The sequence below is a fragment of the Myxocyprinus asiaticus genome, chromosome 18, assembly GCF_019703515.2.
Source record: "Myxocyprinus asiaticus isolate MX2 ecotype Aquarium Trade chromosome 18, UBuf_Myxa_2, whole genome shotgun sequence".
Taxonomy (NCBI): domain Eukaryota; kingdom Metazoa; phylum Chordata; class Actinopteri; order Cypriniformes; family Catostomidae; genus Myxocyprinus; species Myxocyprinus asiaticus.
Window position 1 is genome coordinate 32,912,891 of NC_059361.1, and position 27,086 is coordinate 32,939,976.

Here is a 27,086-nt window from a genome sequence, read left to right on the forward strand (position 1 = left end):
GACATACTATCTCATAATTTACACTTTATCTCTTAATTATGACTTTTTATGTCATAAATCACTTTGAATCTAATAATTAAAACTTTCTATCCCATAATTATGACTTAGTATCTAAATTATGACTTTTTATTTCAAAATTATAACTTTGAATCTAATAATTATTACTTTCTATCTCATTATTATGACTTAGTATCTCAATTTTTTTTTCATCTCAAAATTATAACATTGAATCTAATAATTATGACTTTATATCTCATAAAAATTAGCACTTTTCAATGTGGTGGAAATGGGCATCCATAGTATGCTAAAGTTTGGAGGAGTTTTAATTAATGACTGTCATTTATCTGTCATTTAACATTTATCTTTTGCATGATGAATTGCTTTATAAAGAGCCTTTATAGACCCTTCAGTGGGACAGTGAGTGATCTTGAGTTGTAATATATCGGCCATCAGACACCCTGCTCTAGATATCAATATTGCCATTACCTGTAAACATAAAAAAAAAAAAAAAAAAAAAAATAAACCTATATGGGTCGACCACTAAGCTTGTTGTTTTATATTTGAAATATGTCATAAATATCAGTTTTAGACTAGCTATATGACAAAGTATATTTCCATGTACTTTGAACAAAACAAAAAAACGGGAGGTCAGAGTTGATATTGGGGTTAAAGGCCAGGTAAAGATTGTGTTTAAATTAGTGATCCAGGTTATGGTCATGCTTAAGGTATGTTTGAGAAAATCAGGATTATGATTAGGGTCACCTAAATGATTCAAGTTATAGTCTGTTGTAAACTGTGTGAATGGGTGGCAGGGATTTTTTTTTACGGGTTCCAATGGTCATGGAAAACCTGGATATATCAGGAAATTTTAAAACGATGATTGCTAGGCCTAGAAAAGTCATGCATAAGTAATAGAAATGTCAATAGTGAATACATATATATATATTTCTAGCTATAAAAGCTTTGTGAGTGCAGTGTCTGTAAAATTAAATGTGTAAAAGTCATGGAAATTGATTGATCAAAAGAGGTGGCAACCTGTTTTACATATGTGCCCTTTGAATGCATTTGTGTGTTATAGTTGAGTGTGTGTGGAGTTTGTGATTATATGTGTCTTGGCACTTTTCCCTCTCTCGTCACTGGTAAGTGTTCTCGCGTGGCCGCTCGAGAGCTGCAGGTGTCACCCTGCGAGGCCTGCAGTCTGTGTCCGGCTCCACCGCTGCTGGAACATGAGTGTCTGTGTCTGAGAAAAACTGTGTGTGTGTGTTTGAAACTGTGTGTTGTGTTTCTCAGAATTTGTGGAGAAAGGCCATCTGAGACATGTCCTGCCTGCTGCGCTGTGTGACTTGCTCCTGTGTGCCCTTGCAGCAGCCGCATGCACTGTGGAGGACGGCAGGGAGACGACTCTTCCAGACCTTCCCTGTTCTGTGTGATCAACAGGCGAATAAAGGTGAGTGCAGCCTTATACAGCTCTATATAAACACCAGACAAAGAGTTTGTGCCATTTCAAGTTCACATGAGGTTACACAGCTGCTCTGAGCTCATTTAAACCCATCACGATAACTGAGAACAGTAAGAAAGAAGTGCAGTTGTTCACAGAGGGTTTCTCTTAAGGAGCTAAAACCACAGTAACACATTTAAGTTCAGCTTCAGTGCTGGTATTATGAGTTGAAGTGAGAGAGGTCAGTTAAAGGTAAAATGTAGTTTATGGTCTGTCACTCTCAATGTGCTCTCAAAGTGTCCTTATAACAGCCACATAGTGTGTGTGTGTCATGTCCTTTTTTGCCATTTGCTCATGTGTGTGTCACTTTAGACTGTGTGTGTTGGTTTGCAAGGTCATTCTGTATATTATTGGATTTCTGCCAATAAGTGACTACTAATGTCTGCTGCCTCGCTCTGATTGGATGTCGCCACGCCAATTTTGGAGAGAAATGTGTTAGCTGAGCTGCCTGTGACGCTGCACTGAACGTCACCAGTGTGGAACACAATGTTTGAGTGTGTGTACAGAATGCCCCTACAAATATGGTATAACCTGAAATATCAACATTTGTGAGGAGCCAAATCTGACCACAAAGAAAAAAAAACATCATAAGGTCTAAATAATGTATTATTTCTTATGTGAAATGCATATGGTTTTCTTTTAAAGGTAGGGTTTAGGTTAGGGTTAGTTTTATTTTAACTAGATTTATACATTTTCTGAAGAAAACTTGAGTGTGCTTACCTGGGCAAAACTCTCTGTTTGGTTGCCCGGGCATTACTATGTGTTCTGAGTGTTTTTTACAACATGATCACACGGAAAGTCGGCATGTTGTTTCCAAGAGTTCCAGTTCCCTACATAGTCGGCTACATTATGCTGACTCACTGACAGGCACCATCTCCTATCAGACGTTTTTGCATTGGCTTCAGCATGTTTACTTTCCCCACGGTGCTACTGGAAGTACGTTGCATCAACAGCGTGGGAAACCTGGGTTTGGATCCTGCGTTGAAACCAGGAAGTAATTGCGTTCACATAATCAGTGATGAGCGGGATTCGAAGGTTGTTTTTCCCTCTAACATTGCATTTTTACTCCACTGATGGTTAGGTTTAGGTTTGGATTTTGGGTTGGAGGGTTCAGTTTATAAAATATGCATTCCTCTTCACTGTATTATAGCCTGTTCAGCTGAAAACCACTCGCTTGTGGCGTCCCTCTGTGGAAATTACACTCGGAAAACGGAGCTGGGGGCAGTGTTTCTAAATTCGATAAGCATAGGCCGATTTTAGCTAAAGAAATGTCAACCTACTGTTTCCGATTTCACTGTGAGATCAGTTTGTTTTTTTAATAACATTCCTATGCAGTTGCTAGGGTGCTGTGGGTGTTTTCTAGTGTTCTGTCAAAATAGCCTGCCCCCAAGTCTCTATGATATTCTGGTCCCTAGATATGGCTTCAGTCAGTGCAGGATGAGGTACATGCTGAATGTTACAGTGATACTTTGAGTTAGAGGTTTGTTCAAATCAAAAAGAGCATTAGTAATAGTGATGCTAAACTATTAAAAAATAAATAATGTGCTTGGGGGCCTGGGTAGCTCAGCGAGTAAAGATGCTGACTACCACCCCTGGAATCGCGAGTGTAAATCCAGGGTGTGCTGAGTGACTCCAGCCAGGTCTTCTAAGCAACCAAATTGGCCCAGTTGCTAGGGAGGGTAGATTCACATGGGGTAACCTCCTTGTGGTCGCTATAATGTGGTGCTTTCTCTCGGTAGGGCACGTGGTGAGTTGTGCGTGGATAATGTGCTCAACAAGCCACGTGATAAGATGCGTAGATTGACATCTCAGAAGCGGAGGCAACTGAGATGCGTCCTCCACCACCTGGATTGAGGCGAGTCACTACGCCATCACAAGGACTTAGAGCACATTGGGAATTGGGCATTCAAAATTGGGGAAAAAAGGGGAGAAAAAAAATAATAAAAAAATAAAATAAATAATTCGCTTAATTTAAGGACAACGGAAGGTCCCCACCATGATATAAAAATATGTGTATGTGTGTGTCACAGGTGTGCTGTATAAGGACGTCCTGGTGGGTGTCCCTAAAGAGATCTTTCAGAATGAGCGGCGAGTGGCGGTGTCGCCCGCGGGCGTCCAGGTGCTGGTCAAACAGGGCTTCCTTGTGCAGGTGGAGTCTGGTGCCGGGCGGGAAGCTAAGTTCTCAGATGATCAGTACCGGGCTGCTGGAGCCCAGATCACAGACACGAAGGGAGCGTTTGGATCAGACCTGGTCTTGAAGGTGAGAGTGCCCGTTTAATGTGTCAGACATGATTAATCTAGATTCAGTGTGTTTTCACAGTATAAAATGGTTTACATACCCCAGATTACACTTAAACATAAACACATCTGCTCAAAGAGACTGTTTAAATCACAGCACATCACACTATGAACTAAATCACACCTGTAAACCACCCTCAAACTCTGATGTCAGTGAAAACAGCTTTATAGAGTCAGTGCTGAATATTGAATTACATTAATGAGATGACTATAAAAAATCAGCGTATTAAAAAAATCAGACAATTTAAGAAGCAATGCATTTTATGTGAAAATGTAAACAGTCATGCGCACAACACTTGCACACATTGGATAAGCTGGTAAGAAAGCAGGTAAAGGTGATTACATGCAACACTAAACTGGGGTAATGAGTAAAAACCTAGGTGTACAAATAGGTTTATGCTGAAACCGTTTATAACCTTGCCCAAATAAAGGAAAACCATTCGAAGTGTTTAAATGACCTTACGTGTTGTCAACTTAAGAATAATCGGTTTAAGAATGTGCATGTAAATGTGCTCATTAAAGGGATAGTTCACCCAAAATGAAAACTCTCTCATCATTTACTCTTCATGTCATCGCAGATGTGTATGACTTTCTTTCTTCTGCTGAACACAAATTAAGATTTTTAGAAGAATATTTCAGCTCTGTAGGTCCATACAATGCAACTGAATGGTGATCAGGCCTTTGAAGCACCAAAAAGCACATAAAGTCACCTTAAAATTAATCCATAAGACTCCAGTGGTTTAATCCATGTCTTCTGAAGTGATCCCTTCGGTTTTTGGAGAAAACAGGCCAAAATATTACTTCTTTTTCACTGTACATCTTGATAGCAGTCTCCTTGGTGATCATGATTTCAAGCTCAATTACAGATCCTAGCACCATCTAGCGCTCTGCACATGCGTCAAGCAATAGGAAGTGTAACTGTGCTTGAAATCATGATCGTGCCTAGAGACTACAATAGCAAGATGTACAGTTAAAAATGAGTTATATCTGTGGATCACTTAAGAAGACATTGATTAAACCACTGGAGTTTTATGGATTCCTTTTATGCTGACTTTATCTACTTTTTGGAGCTTTAGGAGTTCTGGTCACCATTCACTTGCATTGTGAGGACCTACAGAGCTGAAATATTCTTCTAAAAAACTTTGTTTGTGCTCTGCTGAAGAAAGAAAGTCATACACATCTGGGATGGCATGAGGGTGAGTAAATTATGAAAGAATTTTCATTTTTGGGTGAACTATCACTTTAAGAGTTTTGACGAATGTGCTCACTTATAAAAATTATGCAAAAAAATATAAATGGTTTTTAAATTGGTTTCATTTTATCTATGCTAAATGTAATTTGTTCTTTTTCTTTTGATTCTGGGGTGAAATATGACCTGAACATTTCTTCAGGAGATTTACCTTGTGTCTCTTTGACTCTCTATCCTATACACTATTTCATAATATATTATGAAATATAATTCATTAATATATTCTCCAACCATATTTTAATCTCTTCTCTGAGTATCAGTCTTCATAAATGTCTTTGCAGGTTGTTTTTTTTTCTTTCTTGGTGTAAAAACAGTTTTGTTAATGTAATGTGGTGTATCTGGTCGCACTGCAGTCCATCCTTGAGGTGGGTCACAGACACGCAGCGTGTGACTGACATGTCATGTGTTGCAGGTTCGAGGGCCGGTCTTTAACGAGGCGTTACGAGTGCATGAGGCAGAACTACTGAAACCCAAATCCACACTGGTGAGTTTCATCTATCCTGCACAGAATCCAGAACTCATGGACAAACTGACCAAACAGCAATGTACTGTACTCGCTATGGACCAAGTGCCCCGGGTCACTATCGCCCAGGGTTACGACGCCCTCAGCTCCATGGCCAACATTGCAGGGTAAGAATGGCCACATATCTCTCTCTTTCTCATTCTGTACATTTTTTATGATAATAAAACATATCCATAAATTCCTCATCTGCAGGTATAAAGCTGTAGTTCTTGCAGCCAATCACTTTGGCAGGTTTTTTACTGGTCAGATCACAGCGGCAGGAAAAGTTCCTCCAGCTAAGGTACACACACACAAATATATATGCATATACAGCATCCCCAAAAAGTATTGTAGTACATAAAATATGTGAATATCATTGCATTAGATAACAAAATATAAAACAAATGTTGCTAGAGCTTTCCTCAGAACTAACTTTCTAACATTTTTGCAATGACTTCTCAGCAACTGGTGTCAAGGTGATTTTTAGTAGATGTATGAAGTCAGTTACTCTTAAAGGAATAGCTCACCCCAAAATTAAAATTCTCTCATCATTTACTCACCCTCATACCATCCCAGATGTGTATGACTTTCTGTCTTCTGCTGAACACAAAGTATTTTTAGAAGAATATTTCAGCTCTATAGGTCCATACAATGCAAGTGAATGTTACCAAAATTGTTATGCTCCAAAAAGCACATAAAGGCAGCATAAAAGTAATCCATAAGACTTCAGTGGTTAATTCTATATCTTCAGAAGCGATATGATTGGTGTGGGTGAGAACAAGATCAATATTTAAGTACTTTTTTACTATAAATTCTCCTCCCTGCCCAGTAGGTGGCGATATGCATGAAGAATGTGAATTGCCAAAAACAAAAGTAGAAGAATGTGAATGTGAAAGTGGAGATTTATATTAAAAATGGACTTAAATGGGGCCTGGGTAGCTCAGCGAGTATTGACGATGACTACCACACCTGGAGTCGCGGGTTCGAATCCAGGGTGTGCTGAGTGACTCCAGCCAGGTCTCCTAAGCAACAAAATTGGCCCGGTTGCTAGGGAGGGTAGAGTCACATGGGGTAACCTCCTCATGGTCGGTATAATGTGTGGTTCTCGCTCTCAGTGGGGCGCGAGGTGAGTTGTGCATGAATGCTGCGGAGAATAGCGTGAAGCCTCCACATGCGCTACGTCTCCATGGTAACACGCTCAACAAGTCACGTAATAAGATGCGCAGATTGACGGTTTCAGACGTGGAGGCAACTGAAAATTGAGGCGAGTCACTACACCACCACAAGGACTTAGAGCACATTGGGAATTGGGCATTCCAAATTAGGGAGAAAAGGGGAGAATAAAATAAAAAATAAAATAATGGACTTAAATATTGATCTGTTTCTCACCCACACCTATCATATCACTTCTGAAGATATACTGTAGATTAAAACACTGGAGTTATATTAAATAATTTTATGCTGCCTTTATTTGCTTTTGGAGCATCAAAGTTCTGGTCGCCATGCATTGTATGGACCAACAGAGCTGAAATATTCTTCTAAAAATCTTATTTGTGTTCAGCAGAAGAAAGAAAGTCATACACATGTGGGATGGCATGATGGTGAGTAAATGTTGAGAGAATTTTCATTTTTGGTTGAACTATCCCTTTAAGTTCAGACAGGTTTCCTAGCACAGTAACCACAGGAGTAGTACATCACATTAACTGTGGACATGTTCTGCTAAAGTCTGACATCCACTAAGGTTCACAATACTTTTTGTATTATCTAATGTTTAGTTATTAGATCTGTATTAATGATGCACTTTGAATTTGTCTGTGTGTGTGTGTGTGTGTGTGTGTGTGTGTGTGTGTGTGTAGGTGCTGGTTATTGGTGGTGGTGTTGCTGGTTTGGCTGCGGCTGGTGCAGCTAAATCAATGGGAGCCATTGTCAGAGGATTCGACACCAGGTCAGTGAGGAAACATGAGTGACTGATTAATGATTAGTTAAGCTCACATCTGTCTTGTGCTTTAAACTGTTTTGACTGGCATCTGTTTGAAGTGTCTGTTTATCTCCCTTTAGACCAGCAGCACTAGAGCAGTTCAAATCGTTTGGAGCGGAGCCGCTGGAAGTAGAAATCGCAGAGTCGGGTGAAGGGGTCGGAGGTTATGCCAAAGAAATGTCCAAAGAGTTTCTGGAGGCGGAGATGGCACTTTTTGCCAAACAGTGCAAAGAAGTTGACATTCTTATCAGCACCGCTCTTATTCCTGGTGAACACGTGCAAAAACACACACATTTTTCCTTTGTCTCAAACATATTCCTAATATATCACAATCATGAAGACGTGCAATGAGTTTTAAAGAGAATACAAGTGTGGAGACTCCTAAAGCTCTTTCACATTACTTGCACCACATCTTCATCACACCTCTCAGCACATGTGCCATCGGTCACTTTGACCTCCACATGAAAAGGTTTGCAGAAAGCAAAGTCATGTGAAAGGGCCTTCCTTCGATCACATGGCGGTGTGTTTGTGCAGGTAAAAGAGCTCCAGTCCTCATAAAGCGTGAGATGGTGGAGAGTATGAGGGATGGCTCAGTGGTTGTGGATCTGGCTGCTGAAGCTGGAGGAAACATCGAGACCACCAAACCTGGACAAATCTATGTCCATGAGGTGCATCAGAATGACAGTTTATAGACTGAATCATGTATTTATTTACATAATCATTACCCTGCTGGTTTATTCTGTAGGGTGTGACACACATCGGCTTCACAGATCTGCCAAGTCAGATGCCCACTCAGGCCAGCACACTTTACTCCAACAATGTCATAAAACTGCTAAAGGCCATCAGCCCAGATAAAGAATACTTCCATTTTGAGCCCGTTGATGAGTTTGATTATGGGACTCTGGATCATGTGATCAGAGGGACTATGGTGATGAAGGTGACACTCACTCTTCCTCTCTCACTTTAACAGAAATTTCACTTGAAACCAAATAAATAAAAATGAGATTGTCTGAACATTTAACAATACTGAAATGATTTGGTCATTTTCAGGATGTAAAATAAAACAAAGAACTTAGCTGTCATTATTAAAATCTCCAACTAACAATAACTTTCTCTGAAGTAATTAATTTTATTATATTTATATGTTCATATTTTATCATATTCATTTTCCAGGAAGGTATAAATCTTTTCCCTGCCCCGCTGCCAAAAACCACCCCACCTCCAGCACCCACTAAACAGAAGACTGTTGCTGAGCTGGAAGCCGAAAAACGCGCAGAAATTTCCCCCTTTAAACGCACCATGACATCAGCAGGCATCTATACAGCAGGTGAAGAGGAGACAGAGAGACAAGAAGAATGAATGAATGAATGACACTTACTGAGGAACACTCTCTCTCCATCATTGCGCAGGTCTGTCGTCAGTTCTGGGCTTGGGTATCGCATCTCCTAATGCTGCTTTTACACAGATGGTAACCACCTTTGGTCTTGCTGGAATTGTGGGATATCACACTGTGTGGGGTGTGACACCAGCACTGCATTCACCACTGATGTCAGTGACCAACGCCATCTCAGGTTAGACACACACACAAACACTGATCTTAGCTCTCTTGTTTGTCTTTTATCATTTGTTTGTGTGTAATAAGTGTGTGTTGATTGTGTATGTGCAGGTCTGACAGCAGTAGGTGGGCTGGTGTTAATGGGTGGAGGTTTAACGCCCTCATCTGTGCCAGAAACTTTGGCTCTGCTCGCAGCATTTGTGTCCTCCATCAACATCGCAGGTCAGAGCAGCTACACAATAAAATACACTCCATAATTAACTCATCCCATAAACTCTGCAATAAACTTGTTGCCTTTCAGCAAAATTAATTGTTTTGGATATTAGGCTTGGGATCGATGCCTTCTTCACGCATCGATAATCGCATAGTTTTCCATTAAATTCGACCTAAATCATTATCAAAGCGCAAAGATTATTTACTCTAGCCATTGCTGGATGATATATTGTTTATATGTATCTTTCACAGAGCCTACACAATGTATTTTCAGTTACAAATATGTCTTTTTGACAGCTTGATTGAAAGACCTATTCAAGGCTTCATACAGATAAATTGCATAATAAACGTTGCACAGTTACACCAGTTTCATACACTAACCTGCAAACTCATCAAAGTCACTTTGTTCATTCTTGAAGAAGTACAAAAACCTTCGTAACTTGTCCTGTGTGTGTATGTGTGTGTGTGATCGTGACCGGCTTCAGTAAATGTTATATCACCCCCTTATGGTCTCCCATCATTATTACACAAGACTGTTTAACAGATGGCCAACTGAGTGAATTGGAAAGCACGCAAATTAGGCTTCTAATTTAAATGTCTGCTAATTGTAATATATCGATGCCTCAAAAATATATTGATAAGATAATGTGCCAATCAATAATTGATATATCGATATTTTATGACATCTAAAGACATTGCTTAAGTTTTTCACTGTAGTAATGCATAAAAGACATAATCTAGCAACTCATGTAAGCAAGGTGTTGTTAGTAGTTAGTAGTAGTAATAATAATTTTAAAAACAATAACAAAAAAAGTGGCAAAAGCAATAATAAGAATAAAAATGTCTGCACTGGGGCTATACTTTTGAAAGGATGGTATTAAATTGGGCCTCAGTGGTTAGCACTGTCCCCTCACAGCAAGAAGGTCCCAGGTTCGAGTCACAGCTCAACTAGGCCATTCTGTGTGGGGTTTACATATTCTCCCAGTGTTAGCATGGGTTTCCTCCAGGTGCTCCAGCTTCTCCCACAAGCCCAAAAACATGCAAGTTAAGTGAATCGGAGGCTCTAAATTGGTATGAATGTGTTCCCCCCTGCCACTGGGTGTTGCATCAGGAAGGGCATCCAGCATAAAACCTATGCCAAGTCAAATATGCAGAGACAACTGTTGTGGCGACCTGAAAGAAGGACTATTTGGGGCAAAGGAAAAAAAAATAAATAAAAAAAAATACAAATTGAATTACATAGAAAAGCAAATATGTTAGTAGATGCATGTAAAAAGCACTAATATTACATTGTAGTTTATTTAAGTTACTCTCCCACACCATGTCACCTTGTCCAACTTTGTTCTGAGTTTGCAGGTATGTAAACTACAACCCATAATTGACACCACACACTGCATAAACAACATCTACACCACATAATCATTTACAACAACCTATTAATTACACCCTTAACACAACAATCTATAACACAGTTATACCCTATGAACTACACTTTACACCATAATAATAAAATACACAATAAATTACTACTTGCTACATTCTGCATGTAATATTGCATACAGTACAACACAATAGTAAATACAAGTCCCTGCTACATTCTAGAAATGTTGATGTTATTTTCTTTAGGTGGTTTCTTGATCACCCAGAGAATGTTGGACATGTTTAAGAGGCCTACAGACCCTCCAGAATACAACTATCTGTACGCTATACCTGGACTGGTGTTTGTGGGTGGTTACGGGGCGTCTGCCGCTAGTGGTTACAACATTGAGCAGGTACTTCATGTTTGAGGATGACATCTGTGAGAACAGTGCTGAAATGAGTTATATAACTCTATATACTGTGTGTTTGTAGATGATGTATCTGGGATCAGGTTTATGTTGTGTTGGAGCCCTAGCAGGGCTCTCGGCTCAGCGCACCAGCAGGTTGGGTAACGCCCTGGGCATGATCGGGGTGTTAGGGGGCATCACAGCCACACTGGGCGCACTGAAACCCTCCCCAGAACTGCTGTCGCAGATGTCACTCGCCATGGCAACAGGAGGAACTCTTGGTAAGATCTGAACAGCACTGACAGTTTAATCACACTGAGTCTGAGTTTTTCCACATTTTAGAATAATTTAGAAAATCATCAGAACTATGAAATGACACGTGAAAGTATGGGAATTATGTAGTGACCAAATTAACTTCATGGGCTCTATTTTCGTGAGCACGCAAAGCGCAGCACTACGCACTAAGACTGTGTGCAGCGTCTTATCCAATTTTATACATACAGTGGCACATCAAATTATGTCCATGATAATCACTGTAGTGGCCGTTTTATGAAATAAATATTTATGAGATTTGTGTTAAACTATTTATTTTTCCATTATGATTATTTTATTTAAAATTATATTTATGATCTAATTTATATTGGTATTTTTCCACCTGTGATGTTTAAGTCACTGCAAAAGGGGCCAGTGGAAGAAGTTGGAGAGTAAAATGTTTGGATTTAGCATGATTGTTTGACCACTTCGTTATTTTGATTATATTTTTGTTTCATTTGAAATGTAATTTGAATTGTGAAATAATTTTGGTTACATTTTTTCATGTTTCAATAAATGTATTACATTTTTCAAACTCAACCGGTAGAAGTGAAGTGTGTGCTGATACAATCACTGTTAATACTAGTCATGATTTGTGTGTTAGTAGAATACTTACATTCTCTAGAATTTAACTGGCCTACATCCATATCCTGAACCACATTTTATAAAAGAACCATGCTTATAAAAGAAGCGTGTCACATTAAAAAAGGTCGCAATTAATGCACAAAAGAACTGAAGTCCATTATTTCTATTATTCTGATTCATTGCATACAGTCCATTTACACTATCAACTTCTTATGAATGTGCTGTCTTTGTGTATATGGTGCTTGAGGGAATTGACTATATAATAGGATGCAGACGCTGTTGGAGAAAAACCTCCGAATTGAATTGCACTTGACCCAGCCCATTAGCGCTTTGCGTGCATAATTTTGCCAGATGACTTAGTGCATGCTTGCATGAAAATACAAAAACTTCATGGCCATGCCCATTGACTGCGTTTTTAACTTAAAGCATAATGCTAGCACTCTTAAAATAGCGCCCCATGAGTTGAATCTCCTGGGATGGTTTTAAACTGTATTGAAGGAGTTCCCTTGTAAGCTGGACACTTGATGACTGCTTTTCCCTCAATATGCTTCATAATGGATCCATATGTAGGCACAATTTATGTTGTCTACCAAACTAATTCAAACATTTAAGCATAAGCCTTAAAAATATCTCATGATAAGATCATAAGAAACATAAATTCAGTCAAAATTATTCAGTGTGCCCAAACCTTTGTAGATGTGGAATGTGTGTGTATGTAATACATATGTGTTACATTATAATATCAGGTTTGACGATTGCGAAGCGCATTGAGATCACAGATCTGCCTCAGCTGGTCGCTGCATTCCACAGTCTTGTGGGTCTCGCGGCGGTTCTTACCTGCATCGCTGAGTTCATGATCGAACACCCACACCTGGACGTCCACCCGGCTGCCAGTGTACTGAAAATCGTGGCTTACCTGGGCACCTACATCGGTGGAGTGACCTTTAGTGGATCTCTGGTTGCTTACGGAAAACTACAAGGTGAATTCCTTTAACAGAAATCGTTTTTGTAAACAACTGCTAACAGCTGTTCTGTCTTAAATCTGCTTTTATGAGGCCAGTAAGAGCTACAAAATAAGAAGTCACTGATAATAGTCCATTTCTGTCTCTTACTGGCACTCAAGTTCTTTGAGAATTTAAGAGATGGCAGATAAGAGCCAGAAGATGTTATTTAAAGCTTTCATAAATATTCCATTACTTCCACAACCATTAACAGAGACAAAACCTGAATGTTGAATGTTTCAGAATATTTCGGTGTGTATATTTCAGGCTGGACACTTCACAGATGTTCATCATCAATTTTATTATGTTAAACCTCTGGTCTTCATTTACTGGTGATTTAATTTTCCTCACAGTGGACTGTAATTGTTGATCTGGAGGAGGAGAGAGATGTTCAAACACACATACACTTTTTAAATGACCTTGTTTGTGTGGTTGTGTGTGTGTGTGTGTGTGTGTGTGTGTGTTTTCAGGTATGTTGGACTCAGCATCTCTGTTGTTGCCGGGGCGTCATATGTTGAATGCAAGTCTGATGGCAGCATCAGTGGGGGGGATTGTGCCCTTCATGATGAGTGAAAGTTTCAGCACAGGCATGGGGTGCCTGCTGGGTGTGTCAGGTCTCTCCACCATCATGGTGAGCTGAACCTCACAACCTAAACACAGAGTAATACAGTATATCAGAGTAACACAGAAGGTGAGTGTTTACGTGTGTGTGTGTGTGTGTGTAGGGTGTAACACTCACAGTGGCTATAGGAGGGGCGGATATGCCCGTAGTCATTACGGTGTTAAACAGTTACTCGGGCTGGGCTCTCTGCGCTGAGGGATTTCTATTGGACAATAACCTCATGACCATTGTGGGCGCTCTGATTGGCTCATCTGGTGCCATCCTCTCTTACATCATGTGTGTGGTGAGTAAACATGGAGAATTATAACAAACAAGATTAAATAAAGCTCAGTTTCTCTGATGCTGGTGTGTGGTGTTCCTGCAGGCCATGAATCGTTCTCTTCCAAACGTCATTCTCGGTGGATACGGAACCACCTCCACTGCCGGCGGGAAGCCCATGGAGATTGTTGGCACACACACAGAAGTGAACGTGGAGCAGTCCATCGAAATGATCAAAGAGGCCAATACCATCATCATAACACCTGGTGTGACACACATACACATTTATAGAGCCTTGAGGTGAATTATGCAGTTATGGAAACCCTGGAAATATCAGGGAATTTTTAAATGCGGATTCCCAGGCCTGGAAATATAATGGAAATTAGTTTAATCTTAAAAAGCCATGGAACTTTCTATAGTGAATATATATTTTTCTAGTTATGCTCTGCTCTAAAATATTTCTTTCGCTAGAAATTGCTCTTCATGAATCTGATCTCTATACAATGATCCTTATCCAGTAATCCAAAAGACTGGAAAAAATAATGGAAATGTATTAGTCATAAAGTGTGAGAACCCTGTTGTAAAGAAATGTTCTGGGTTCAATGTAAGCATTGGCTCGACCAATGACGTGAGTCTGGGGCAGGACTATCTGTTTGTTTGATCAAAAAAATTGTTTTGTTTTTTGTTTTGTTTTTTGTTTTTTTTTTGCAATTCCATTTGGTGATTCTAGTAGAGCAGAAATTACACACTTTAGCTTTAATATTATATGTGTAGGCATGACATATGAGTGTGAAAAATCACTTATTTACAACTCCTCAACATGAATATGTAAAAATAAGACTTTTTACATAAAGAAAAATCAAAAACTATGTTGGTGATGGTGACGAATAACTAGAAGTTCATCCACTTAGAAAGGTAATCACATTGCTAAAATGATGATTTTAGACAACAGCTCAATTCATATTATTATTATTTACTTTTAATTTTTTTACCAACCATTAATGTAAGTGCTTTAACAAAAACACAAGATGCACATTTCTGCTTTTAAACCCTCAGACTGCATGGCCATGTGTGCTTTCTTTTAAAGTGCATTACTGTAAACACAATCTTTGCTTTTTAAAGGGACGAATCAATTTTTTTTTTTTTTTGTGGTAATCAACTTTATGCCACAAATTCTATTGATAGAGCTAAATTACATTGAACCCAGAACATTTTCTAAAAGGGATAGTTCACCCAAAAATAAAAATTAATTTACTCATCCTCATACCATCTCAGATGTGTATTACTTTTTTTCTTCTGCAGTACACAAATTAAGATTTTTAAGAATATCTCAGATCTGTAGATCCATACAATGCAAGTGAATGGTGACCAGAATTCTGAAGTTCAAAAAGCAGATCAAAGAAGCATAAAAGTAATCTATAAGACTCCAGTGGTTTAATCCATCTCTTCAGAAGTGATATGATAGCTGTAGGTAAGAACCAGATCAGTATTTATGTCTTTATTTATTTATTTATTTGTTACTATAAATCTCCACAGGTACCACAGGTGACTTTGAAATGTAAAGTGAAAGTGAAAGTGGAGATTTATAGTAAAAAGGACTTAAAGGGATAGTTCACCCAAAAATGAATATTCTCTGATACTTTACTCACCCTCTTGCCATCTGAGATGTGTATGAATTTATTTCTTCTGCAAAACACTTTTGAAGATTTGTAGAAAAAGATCCAGGGTCTGCAGCTCCTTAGAATGGGAGTGGATGGTGATTAGATATTTGTAGGTCCAAAAAGCATAGATAGTCAGCATAAAAGCAATCATCCTGTCTCCAGCGGTGACATTAATATCTTTTAAAGCGAATCGATCACTTTGTGTGCGATAAAGGTTATTTAAGCACTTAAGTAATGAAGGTTATTACGTGCCAATGTGCTTGCATCACAGCAGCACTCGGGTAAATTCGGCTATTCGTCAACGCCTGACTGGAAGCAATCTTTTATAGTTAAAAAGTGCTTAAATATAGTTTGTTTTTCCGCACACAAAGTGATCGATTCGCTTTAGAAGATATTAATGTCACTGCTGGAGACAGGATGGATTACTTTTATGCTGACTATCTGTGCTTTTAGGACCTACAAATATCTAATCACCATCCACTCCCATTCTAAGGACCTGCAGACCCTGGATCTTTTTCTACAAATCTTCAAAAGTGTTTTGCAGAAGAAAGAAAGTCATACACATCTCAGATGGCATAAGGGTGAGTAAATTATCAGAGAATTTTCATTTTTGGGTGAACTATCCCTTTAAATATTGATCTGTTTCTCACCCACACCTATCATATAGCTTTTGAAGACGTGGATTAAACCACTGAAGTCTTCTGGATTACTTTCAGCTTCTTTGATCTGCTTTTTGGACCTTCAAAGTTCTGGTCACCCATTCACTTGCATTGTATGGACCTATAGAGCCAAGATATTCTTCTAAAAATCTTTGTTTGTATTCTGCAGAAGAAAGTCATACACTTCTGGAATGACATGCTGGTGAGTAAATGATGAGAGAATTTTAATTTCTTTTTTTTTTTTTAACTATTCCTTTAAATTCATTTCTCAGATCAGAGCTGTGTGACCACTAGAGTTCAGTGTTTCTGGAAACACTGTGGAACCTAGACACAAAACACAGAAAATATTACAATAAACACATACACACATCTGTTTCTGTTCTCCAAACACACCAGCATTAAACCGCAGCCTCCCAGGGGGCCAAAGTAGAGAACAAACCATTAAACGCCACAGACACAAACAACTACAAATGAGTGAGAAAAAAAACATTAAAGAACAAGAGAAACTTCATAAGTAACAGAGACTGATGCAGAGAGGCTGAGCAGTGTAAAGAGTCTGATTATCCCAGAGACCCAATCAAATACTACAATAACTACTGAACACACCTCCCCCAAACCCCCCACCCCCAAACACACAGCACATCCCATGCCACCCCTCAAACATCACCCCACACCCCTCAAACACCCTACTCTTAAACTCACCCCCTAAAACACCCCCAGAGTGCCCCACTCTCAAGAAGAGGTCACAAGTCTGTGCTTGTGCGTGTCTCGCTTCTACACGCGATCCTCATGGTGTTGTTCTCCAGGGAGACATCTGGGCTTCAGGAAACTCTGCAATCTGATTCTAATCAAACGGATTTCCCTGAAAGTCTGCGCACGCACACGGCTGATTACACAATTCTTCACGCTCCACCAGTTAATAGCAGTAAACTTGAAGCAAATGTAGATCTTTAAACATCAAGTAAAAGTGATTTAGGGGATTCCGCAGTTACCTCACACTGTTTGAGGCTCTAGAAAGAAAACAAAAAAGAGTGTTAACAAAATCCCAATTTACATGATTCGCACACTCTAACCATCAAATGTATGTGTGTGTTCTCTATGACAGGCTGGGGTCTGTGTGCGGCAAAGGCGCAGTATCCCATCGCTGACATGGTGAAGATGTTAAGAGAACAGGGCAAGAGTGTGAGGTCAGACACACAAATTACACAAACACCACAAACACACAGAATCTCAACTCATGGCCACACACTCCTCAGGCTGAGCTGACCGGTTCATTCACTCTGGTGTGGAGCTCTGATTTAGCCTAACATCCTTCACATCACAACCTCTTAAATGAGGGAGATTATTAAAAAAAACAAAAAACAAACAAACAAAAAAAACCTTCAAACATCATCTCATGATGAATTCTCACATTTTACATCCAGAGTTTTTAATGTTTTTAGATCTTGGCAGGTCAAACAGCTTTACTGTGTTAGAATGAAGACAAAACACATCTGTGTCTTATAAAAGTGTTGATAAAAATGCTGCCTTTCTATATATGAAGAGAAGGAGCATAAAACATTCAGGGAGTATTTACATGACAGCCACACAGATGGTGGAATAAAAGACTCAGAATTCATATGATCAAGAATAAACTCTCACAAGTTCTGCTGTTCATATCTGCATGCTGTTGAAAAGTGAAATCAGAAAAAATTCTGATTATAACACTTGCTCATGAAGTAATGAAGCTCCACTAGTTTATTATCACTTTATTTGTAATCACTTGTACAAAACAGTGAACATAATTACTGTCATTCAGAGCATATCTCTCTGTCTCTCAGGTTTGGTATTCACCCGGTAGCAGGCCGTATGCCTGGGCAGCTCAACGTGCTATTGGCTGAGGCTGGAGTCCCGTATGACATCGTTCTGGAGATGGATGAAATTAACGAGGATTTCCCAGGTCACTTTTAACAGCATTTCAACTAAAACTTCTAATCAACAGACAGGGTTGGGGAGTAACAGAATACATGTAACGGGATTACATATTTAAAATACAAAATATAAGTAACTGTATTCCACTACAGTTTCAATTTAAATCATTGGTAATTAGAATACAGTTACATTCAAAAAGTATTTTGATTACTGAAGAGATTACTTTGCATTTTATTGTCATTTGTTTCATTTAATATTTAGTCCTTTCAGATAGAAAACATTTATACATATAAATGATGCGATCCAAAGTGCATTTGAACAGCGGTGAAACACTTTCTTATGACGTGTTACATTCATACGAGCAGACAGAGAAGTAAGTTTGAAGTAAGTTTGGAGCAGAAGAAATAGAAATAAACCTTGTGTAAATTATCAGCTTTACGCAAAGATAAAATGCTATTTCTAACCATTTTACATGCACATGTTACCAGACACGATCATATGTTTTTATCAAGAAAATTCACATTAGATCATAATTTCTTTTTTTCTTGTAAGACCTTTGATATTAGGGCAAAAATCATATTCTTGATAATAATTTTTGTATTGTTTTCCTGTAAAAAATATCTAAAAATCCTTAAAACAAGATCAGTTTATCTTGTTTTAGAAACAACACTGCATAAGATATTTAGGTTTTTCAGAGAATGTATTTTTAACATGTGTATTTTGTCTTACTGTACTGGCAGAGTTTTTATAGTCAAAATAAGCGAAAAAATCTACAAGTGCTGAAGAAGTAATCCAAAGTATTTAGAATACGTTACTGACCTTGAGTAATCTAACAGAATACGTTACAAATTACATTTTACAGCATGTGTTCTGTAATCTGTAGTGGAATACATTTCAAAAATAACCCTCCCAATCCTGTCAACAGATTAGTTCTCATCTCCATACAAACAGTGAGCCTTATTCATGAAACACAAGCAGAACAAATTTGCACATGTTTCATGAATAATGCCCATTATGTCTAAAACTGGATTTTTACATTTTCTAACAAAAATGAGAATAGTTTTTGCCCATGCAGAACTCGCCATCTTGATGCTACATGATTGTGCGTGGTTGCCAGGGCATTGCTATGCAGTTGCTAAGGTGTTCAGAGTGGGTTTAGTGAGTTTTATGCAGTTTCTATGATGTTTCTAGGTGGTTGCTTAATGGCCCAAGACAAGAGAGCCCTCCCCCAAATCTCTATGACATTTTGGACTCTAGATATGGTTTGGCTCCCTCCTTTACTATAAGTCTGTGGGATATTTTCCGCCCGTTTTATCGTCCACAAGGTGAAAATCGTAAGCCTGATCACTTAGAAAAGTAATAGCAAAGCTCCCCTCAGCACATGATTTGAGGTATAATTCATGTTTGTAGCACAAATGGTACGGGATGAGTTACTGTATGTGTTGAAATTTAAAGTGATAGTTCACCCAAAAAGGAAAATTCTCTCATCATTTACTCACCCTCATGCCATCCCAGATGTGTTGGACTTTCTTTCTTCTGCTGAACACAAACTGAGATTTTTAAAAGAATATCTCAGCTGTGTAGATCCATATAATGCAAGTGCAAGTAAAATGTCAGTAATGTAATCTAAATACTTTGGATTGCTTCTTCAGCACTGGCAGATTGTTTCACGTGTTTTTGACTATATAAGTGAAAAGTGTTAAAAAAAAAAAAAAAATCTCCCACTACAATAAAACAAAATACACTTTTATGAAAAAAATACATGCTATGAAAAATGCTAAGATTCTTATTAAAAGTAATATTTTTTCAGTACATCTTTTTACTAATATCAAAGGTCTTACAAGAGGATTTTCTTGATAGAATTTATTATAAAATATAATCGCGACTGGTAACAGGTGCATCTAATGGCTTGAAATACTATTTCACCTTGACATAATGCTAAATGTTCACATGCAATTTACACAAGAATCAATTTCTTTTAAACATTTTTTATTGATGTTTCAAACTTACTTCAAAACCCCACAGAGTGTACACAACAACAGCTTCTTCCAATCGTGTGTATTCTGTTCATAGAATGAGGCTGAAAATATATTATTTGTAGCTTTCTATATGATGCTGCAGACTACATTGGCCAGTATTTTTCATATAAGCATCCTTTATTCTTGTTAAAAAACAAAATACCCAAACCGCATAAAAAAATTGACAAACTATATAGCTTTGTAATTCCGTATTTATATTTCATCTGCCAGAGCGTTTCTAACTATTTTTGTTGTTGCTATAGGTCCTCAATGGCGTCAGATCCACATTTTAATTGATAACAGTGTGGGCGCAATCTATCGGCTCATGAAGAATATATCATAATGTTTCCCAGCTGTTCAAACACTCTTAGATCGCTTCATTTAAAAGCATAAATGTTTTCCAACTGAATAGACTAAATATAAAATAAAACAAATGACTATAAAATGCAAAGTCATCTCTTCAGTAATCAAAGTACTTTTTGAAAGTAACAGTATTCTGATTACCAATGATTTAAATTGTAACTGCAGTGAAGTACAGTTACTTATTTTGTATTTGTCATAGTTTGTAAGGTAGGACACAGATTTAATGATGATGTAAATAGATAAGGGTAGATGACAGAACTCAGGAGAAATAGCAGTCATTAAAGTGGAGTAGCAGTTGAGGCAGTGATGGTGAGACAGTGGTGACAGCCACGGGGATGGCTGTGAGGTGTGGTAGTGGGGCAGAATGAGACTCCTGGGCGAGCAGAACCGGAATAACAGCAAGGTGAGTAATCCTGGTAAGTAGAGATGGAAAACAGCGATAATTCCACAGACAGGAAAACAGGAAACTAACTGGGCAAGCAAAGAACAAAAAAATAGATAGGAAAAAATAAACAGATTGGACTGGAGAGGCGAGACCGCACGTAACACCAGAAACAATCTGGCAACAAAAAAGAGAAACACCAGGGTATAAGTAGGCAGGAGGAAACGAGTGACAGGTGCAGACTATTAGCTGATGAACAGTCAGGCTGTCCATGAAACACAACACAACAGGGAAGCAATCAGCCACATAGTCACACAGGAAGAAACACAACAAACCCACCATAACCATGACAGTATTTAAAATACGTAACGCCATTACATGTGTTCCGTTACTCCTGAACCCTGAAGGCAGCAAAATAATCCATACAATTCCAGTGGATTAATCAATGTCTTCAGAAGTAATATGATAGGTGTGGGTGAAAAACAGATAAATATTTAAGTCCTTTTTTTCTATTAGTCTCCACTTCCACGTTCACATTCTTTCACATTTTAAAAAGTGAAAGTGGAGATTTATAGTAAAAAAGTAAACATTGATCTGTTTTTCACCCACACCTATCATATCGCTTCTAAAGACATGGATTAAACTACTGGAGTCTTATGGATTACTTATTTGTTGCCTTTATGTGATTTTTGGAGCTTCAGATTTTTGGTCACCATTCACTTGTTTTATGGAAAGTCATACACATCTGGGATGGCATGAGGGTGAGCAAATGATGTGAGAATTTTCCTTTTTGGGTGAACTATCCCTTTAATTGTTAGGGTTAGGGGTTTGTTTAATTTCACTAACTAACTCTGTGTGATAGTAATAATCATGTCTGACTTTTCAAAAGGCATAACCCATTTTGAGATAACATTTCTTACCAGATCATATACTGATATTTAAGCAGGTGTGCATTCAGGTGCAGATACTGCAGTAGGTCAGAAATCTACACACTGATGAGCTAATGTTTCACAGACTGCTGTAGAAGTTGTATGGAAGCAGTTTGGACACATGTAGAGTTGTATAGCACTCTGATCTTTGTAATAATTCATTCTAATTATGTAATTGTGCCTAGACATGCAACGTATCCCAGCAACCTTGTCTTGCTGCAACTGACGTCTCTGTGGTCAGAGTGAGAGGGCAGCATGTGTTTTTGTTTAGCGAGAGCAGATAAGCATGTAGAGGGGGTTAGAAACTCGATCCCATTGCATGAGAGGTTCTAATACAGTAGAGCAGTCATCTACTGTTGTGGCCTCTTATTGTTCTTTCTGTGTTTACATGGAATTTTGTAGAAACCGAACTGACGCTTGTGATCGGAGCCAATGACACGGTCAACTCTGCTGCACAGGAAGACCCAAACTCAATAATCGCAGGGATGCCGGTGCTGGAAGTCTGGAAGTCCAAACAGGTCTGAGACATTCCATAATTATTCAAATTTTCAAACGCAAATATCACCACACACATTGACACATTTTACTAACCATTAGTTCTTCAGCTGTTTAGGAATAATAGTATCTATCCTTCTCCCTCCTTATTGCATCACTTTGACTGGACAGACCAAGTTTCTGAATACCAAATAGGTGTCACAAGTGTGTAAATGTGGACAGTCATCTGATGTGAGAAAGTTGCGGAAGTTCAGAATGAGTCGTTTTCGCAGTTTAGTTTCAATAAATGGTCTTGTTGAAAAATTGTATTCCTCATAATATGAGCCTTTTAAAACTGTCACAAAGGTGAATCAGTAATGACCTGAAGTGTGTTTGTGTGTGTGTGTGCAGGTGATCGTCATGAAGCGTACTCTGGGCGTGGGCTATGCTGCAGTGGATAACCCCATCTTCTACAAGCCCAACACTTCCATGCTCCTGGGAGATGCCAAGAAGACCTGCGACAGTTTACAGGCCAAAATAAGAGAGGCCTACTATTAACATGCATACATGTAGAACTGCAAGCTCGTCATCAAGGTCAAGAGCAAATCTTGCATTTACACACAATACGAGAATACAAGAAAATCATTTTATTGTCAGATACACATTAAAGTGCCTTAAAAACAACATGTTAATCAGTCAATTCAGTTACCAGTGATGTCTCAACCATTCTGAGAATATTTGCAATTACATTCAGTCTTTGATTTGTAAATAAAAACATTTAAATATCACTGCGACAAACTGGATCTGTATCAAGTATTATCTTTCAAATAAAAACACATGGGTTCAAATGCATCAGCGTGTTCCTCTAACAGCTGGAGCATTTTATTGGAACGGAGTGTCCCTGTGGTTTAGTCATTTGAGGTCATTTTTTTTTTTAAACGTGTTACACTTTCCCAGCAGACTGTTTGGCTTTGTTGATGAGTTTATGCAGGAATGAGAAGAAGAAAAGCAAATTGTCATATTCTCCTTTATACTCTGAGAAATAGTGGCTGTGAAGGTCCTTCAGGAAGTAGTAAATGGCCTCTATGGTTGCTAGGTACGTGTCTGGACACCCTCGCTGGCGCCGCCAAAAACAGGTTCTTCTGCTCTTGAGCTCCACATTTGGTAAAGCTGTAATATCAGAAATAACATCAGTTAACTTAAATCCCGTTTGAGATAATTAAACAGATAAAGATGTAGGAGTCTGATGGTATCAGGGTTGTGTGCCAGTCAGAAGACTTGAGAATGCTTTTTAAATTTGAATTCAATTCCTGAATTTGAATTGAGCTAGCAAACAGGATGCAGAACTGTCAATTCTGTGTAGAACTGTAAAACTGCAGTGTAGTTTTTAGAAATACATTTTTTCAGTATGAATTACCTATATGTTGAATGGGAAAAGTTAAAATCTATTTTAATGGCTATGTTAGTTGTTAAGAGAAACATGTCTAATCAGCTGAGAAAAATTTATTCTACTTGACATAATTTATCAAAATTAATAAAGTAATTATTTGTTTTGCTGCACAAGACTTGCATTGATTGGACTAATGAAATTCATCTGTTGTGTGACTGTTGAATTTTTTTAAAATTGCAATATAGTACATTTCTCTTCCTGTCATTCCAATTTAAATGTAATATATTGTGGCCAATTCAAATTCACACTCAACTGAAATGAAGCAATTCTAGAATTTTGCCCAATCCTGACTGGTACCTTGTAGACGTTCGTCTGTAATGATTCTGGTGGTTTGGTTCCAGGTGCTGTCGATGAAAACGACTCTTTGAATTGGACAGGTGTGCTTGTCAGCAGCTGTGTCACTCTGTTTCTCCACCTTTAACCTCTTTGCTTTCGTCACACTGCTGTAACTCTCTCCACCAGCACAAAAATATTCCCATAATTGCTCAACTGTCATCGCTTCTGGACCAGGAAACACCAGCACGATCTGTGGGAAGAACAGTCATTTATCACCTGAGACGGTCTGAGCATACAGTGAGATTTTAAAGAATTTCTTTCTTTTTTATTGTTTTTCTCATAGGTTACAATCTAGTTGGTGTTAAGTAAAATATTGACATACAGATAACATTAAAGGCATACATGACAACTGCACTATATACATAAACGAACACAGTGGGCATATAAGGAGCAGTGATACACTAGGCATACAACAATTTAATTCATTAGATTAATGAATGAATCCCATATGTTTAGAAAAATTTGCTCTTTCTTTAACGTAGCAAACCGAATTCTTTCAAAATGTAAAGACTTCCCTAGCTCAATAATCCACATATCAAAAGTTGATACTGTTTTTGACCTCCAATGTTGTAAAATAAGTCGTCTAGCCAGTAGTGTACTAAGACTTACAGCTTGTACCTCATATTTATTCAGCCCCAGCTCTGGTCTAGCTACACCAAACAATGCAATAATGGGGTCAACCTTTATGGCTCTGTTGTATACCCTTGAGAGGTGACCAAATAACAGGCTCCAAAAGTTCTTAAGCTTATGGCATGTCAGGAACTGATGGCTCAGCGTACCCTCTACGGTAAAGCATTTTGGGCAAAGAGGTGAGGTCTCTGGGAATAATTTAGACAGTTTAATTTGGGAAAAATGAAGTCTGTGAACAACTTTGAATTGTATCAAATTCAGACGAGCATTTACTGAACTGCCGTGTATGTTTTCAATACATGATTTCCAGACCTCCTTAGAGATCTCTATACCCAATTCCTCCTCCCAGTCCTATTTAATTTGTACCAATGATGCTGGGTTCATCTCTTGAAGTATACCATACACTGTAGACACTGTACCTTTCATATAAGGCTTTATAGATGAATCTATCCAATACTGTATACTGTGGCTTCAGCTCATATTGTGAAATGTGTGTTCACAAAAAATGAGAGGCTGGTAATTGATAATGTTGTTAGAGTTGTGAGAATGCTACAACGCGGTCATCAATATACAAGTTGATAAATCTGACTATGCCCTTCTCTTTCCAAATTTGAAAGGTTGAATCCATCAGTGCAGGTTGAAAGGCATGATTCCAACAAATAGGGCTGTCAAAATACACCTTTGGGGCCTTGATTATACTCATCACCTGCTTCCATATTCTCAACGAATTATGAATGACTGGATTATGATCATACAAGGATTTTTTTTCAATTTACTTGGCTATTGAGAAGTGCAGGTAGTGAGGTATGCTTACATGAAAGATGTTCAATCTGAAGCCAAGCAGGCATGTCCTATACAGTGCAATCCTGAAGACAGTTCCGCCAAAAAGAAAAAATATTTAGATGTGCTGCTAGATAATACAATTTAAACTGTGGAAGACAAAACCCTCCTTCATTTTGGGGTTTACAAAGATGTTTTCTGGTTTTCCAAGGTTGCTTAGCCCCACCCTAGCGAAAGTAGGATTAGAGTTAGTCTGCTTTAAGAGTCTAATCTCTTAAAGTAACTTTGAGGAATGAACACCAGGTGGCCTGGAAAAGATAAACGAACCTGGGCAGCACAACCATATTTACTGCATTTATTCTCCCCACCTTGGAAATTGGTAGTATACTCAAATTCAATATTCTTCTCTATTTTTTTTATTTATTTTTTTAATCCCAATTAAACTGTAACAATTTATCGAAAGTTCTTGTAACTTTAAAGGATTTCTACTCGCTCACGTTTTCTACAGACTGATCGAGCTCCGGGATACAGGGATAGGTGTAGATAGTGACGTCCTGTGGAGCGAGCAGTCTGGCCTGCACTGCGGTGCTTTTACCGTCCGTTTCATTCGGGTGTTTGATGATGTCGATCTTCACTGGCAGCTGAAAACAGACAAACATTTATTCAACTCTAACACACATCTCATCATCTGACTGCATATTTTATTTTATTTATGAAAAAAAAATATTTCTTTCTCCATGGCAAAACAAAAGGAGATTTTCATTGTTCTGTGAACTAACCCATTGCTCTGTAAAGTTCAACATAATAGAGTTACTGACTTAACTTCACTGCGGTATACATTTGACATTATTTGGATATTCGGGTTCATACACATTAAACTTCAAGACCACTTGACCTAAATGTGTCAAATCAACTGCAAATTACTCAGAAAATTATTCCCTCTGTTGCAAAAAGCTTATTTTTGTGTGTTTTTCTTTGGTAGTTTTTAAATAGCATATTTAATCCCTGTTTTTAAATTGAATATTTGGTCCCTTTAAATCCTGAGTAATTTGCAGTTGATTTTACATCTTTAGGTCAAATGGTCTTGAAGGTTAAGGTGTAACCCGAATAATCAACGAATGTCAAACGTAAACCTTGCTATACCGCAGTCTGAAAACCTACTGTTGTTCATTACGAAGGAATGATATGTGTGATAAGTGAAGGATGACTGACACTGAGTCGGTCAGAACGCTCCCGTTATATTCAGTGCAGCTAAAACTTTGATCAAAACGACTAAATTAGGCACGGACTGTGGGTTGTCGTAGGACGTGCCGTCTCAGTGCAAACAACCTTTCACGTCGCTCGCTATCAGATAAGTTTTTCAACACAAATTATAGGGTTCATATATGTTTTCACGGACCTTGACGCTCGGCACGTCCTGTGGCTCAAGCCCGACCAACGCACAGCAGCTGTAGCAGTAGAACATGCGCGACGAGCCACATCGCGAGCACTTTATCCGGCCGGCGCGCTGCGCGTCATCCTCAGAGAGCTTCTCTCCCCTGCAGCCCAGTCCTGGTCCGACATGAGCACAGAACCGAACTAGCCTGGTTTAATTTGCTGGTTTAATTTAACTGTCAAAGTAAACACACGGATAAAAACAAACCCACATGTGCACTA

General features: G+C 38.5%; 2 protein-coding genes across 2 annotated transcripts; one reads left to right on the top strand and one right to left on the bottom strand.

Moving 5' to 3' along the window:
* The first annotated feature begins 1,149 nt into the window (after positions 1 to 1,149).
* Positions 1,150 to 23,022, top strand: nnt2 (nicotinamide nucleotide transhydrogenase 2). The gene is made up of 21 exons (XM_051724517.1): positions 1,150 to 1,447; positions 3,529 to 3,758; positions 5,458 to 5,675; positions 5,761 to 5,848; positions 7,404 to 7,492; positions 7,606 to 7,793; positions 8,060 to 8,193; positions 8,271 to 8,462; positions 8,699 to 8,852; positions 8,935 to 9,096; positions 9,192 to 9,302; positions 10,920 to 11,065; positions 11,145 to 11,340; positions 12,703 to 12,936; positions 13,428 to 13,588; positions 13,683 to 13,862; positions 13,944 to 14,103; positions 17,263 to 17,344; positions 17,978 to 18,096; positions 22,163 to 22,278; positions 22,646 to 23,022. Exons 1-21 carry the CDS (start codon positions 1,318 to 1,320, stop codon positions 22,790 to 22,792), a joined length of 3,237 nt encoding a protein of 1,078 aa, XP_051580477.1. The 5' UTR covers positions 1,150 to 1,317; the 3' UTR covers positions 22,793 to 23,022.
* LOC127456171 (tRNA-uridine aminocarboxypropyltransferase 1-like) lies at positions 22,867 to 27,086 on the bottom strand. Its single transcript, XM_051724518.1, has 4 exons — positions 26,830 to 27,086; positions 25,928 to 26,071; positions 23,982 to 24,210; positions 22,867 to 23,404 (listed from the first exon to the last, which is right to left on the bottom strand). The coding sequence occupies exons 1-4, from the start codon at positions 26,893 to 26,895 to the stop codon at positions 23,178 to 23,180; spliced, it is 666 nt and encodes a 221-aa protein (XP_051580478.1). The 5' UTR covers positions 26,896 to 27,086; the 3' UTR covers positions 22,867 to 23,177.

What these genes read in the sequence shown, in the direction of transcription:
- LOC127456171 (XM_051724518.1), bottom strand. Translation starts at nt 26,895, where the DNA reads ATGTTCTACTGCTACAGCTGCTGTGCGTTGGTCGGGCTTGAGCCACAG. An exon ending in AGGACGTGCCGAGCGTCAAG is followed by an intron (nt 26,072 to 26,829) that starts GTCCGTGAAAAC and finishes GTCTGTTTTCAG; the next exon opens with CTGCCAGTGAAGATCGACAT. An exon ending in TCGATCAGTCTGTAGAAAAC is followed by an intron (nt 24,211 to 25,927) that starts GTGAGCGAGTAG and finishes TTCTTCCCACAG; the next exon opens with ATCGTGCTGGTGTTTCCTGG.
- nnt2 (XM_051724517.1), top strand. Translation starts at nt 1,318, where the DNA reads ATGTCCTGCCTGCTGCGCTGTGTGACTTGCTCCTGTGTGCCCTTGCAG. An exon ending in GTCCTCCATCAACATCGCAG is followed by an intron (nt 9,303 to 10,919) that starts GTCAGAGCAGCT and finishes TATTTTCTTTAG; the next exon opens with GTGGTTTCTTGATCACCCAG. An exon ending in AATTAACGAGGATTTCCCAG is followed by an intron (nt 18,097 to 22,162) that starts GTCACTTTTAAC and finishes GGAATTTTGTAG; the next exon opens with AAACCGAACTGACGCTTGTG.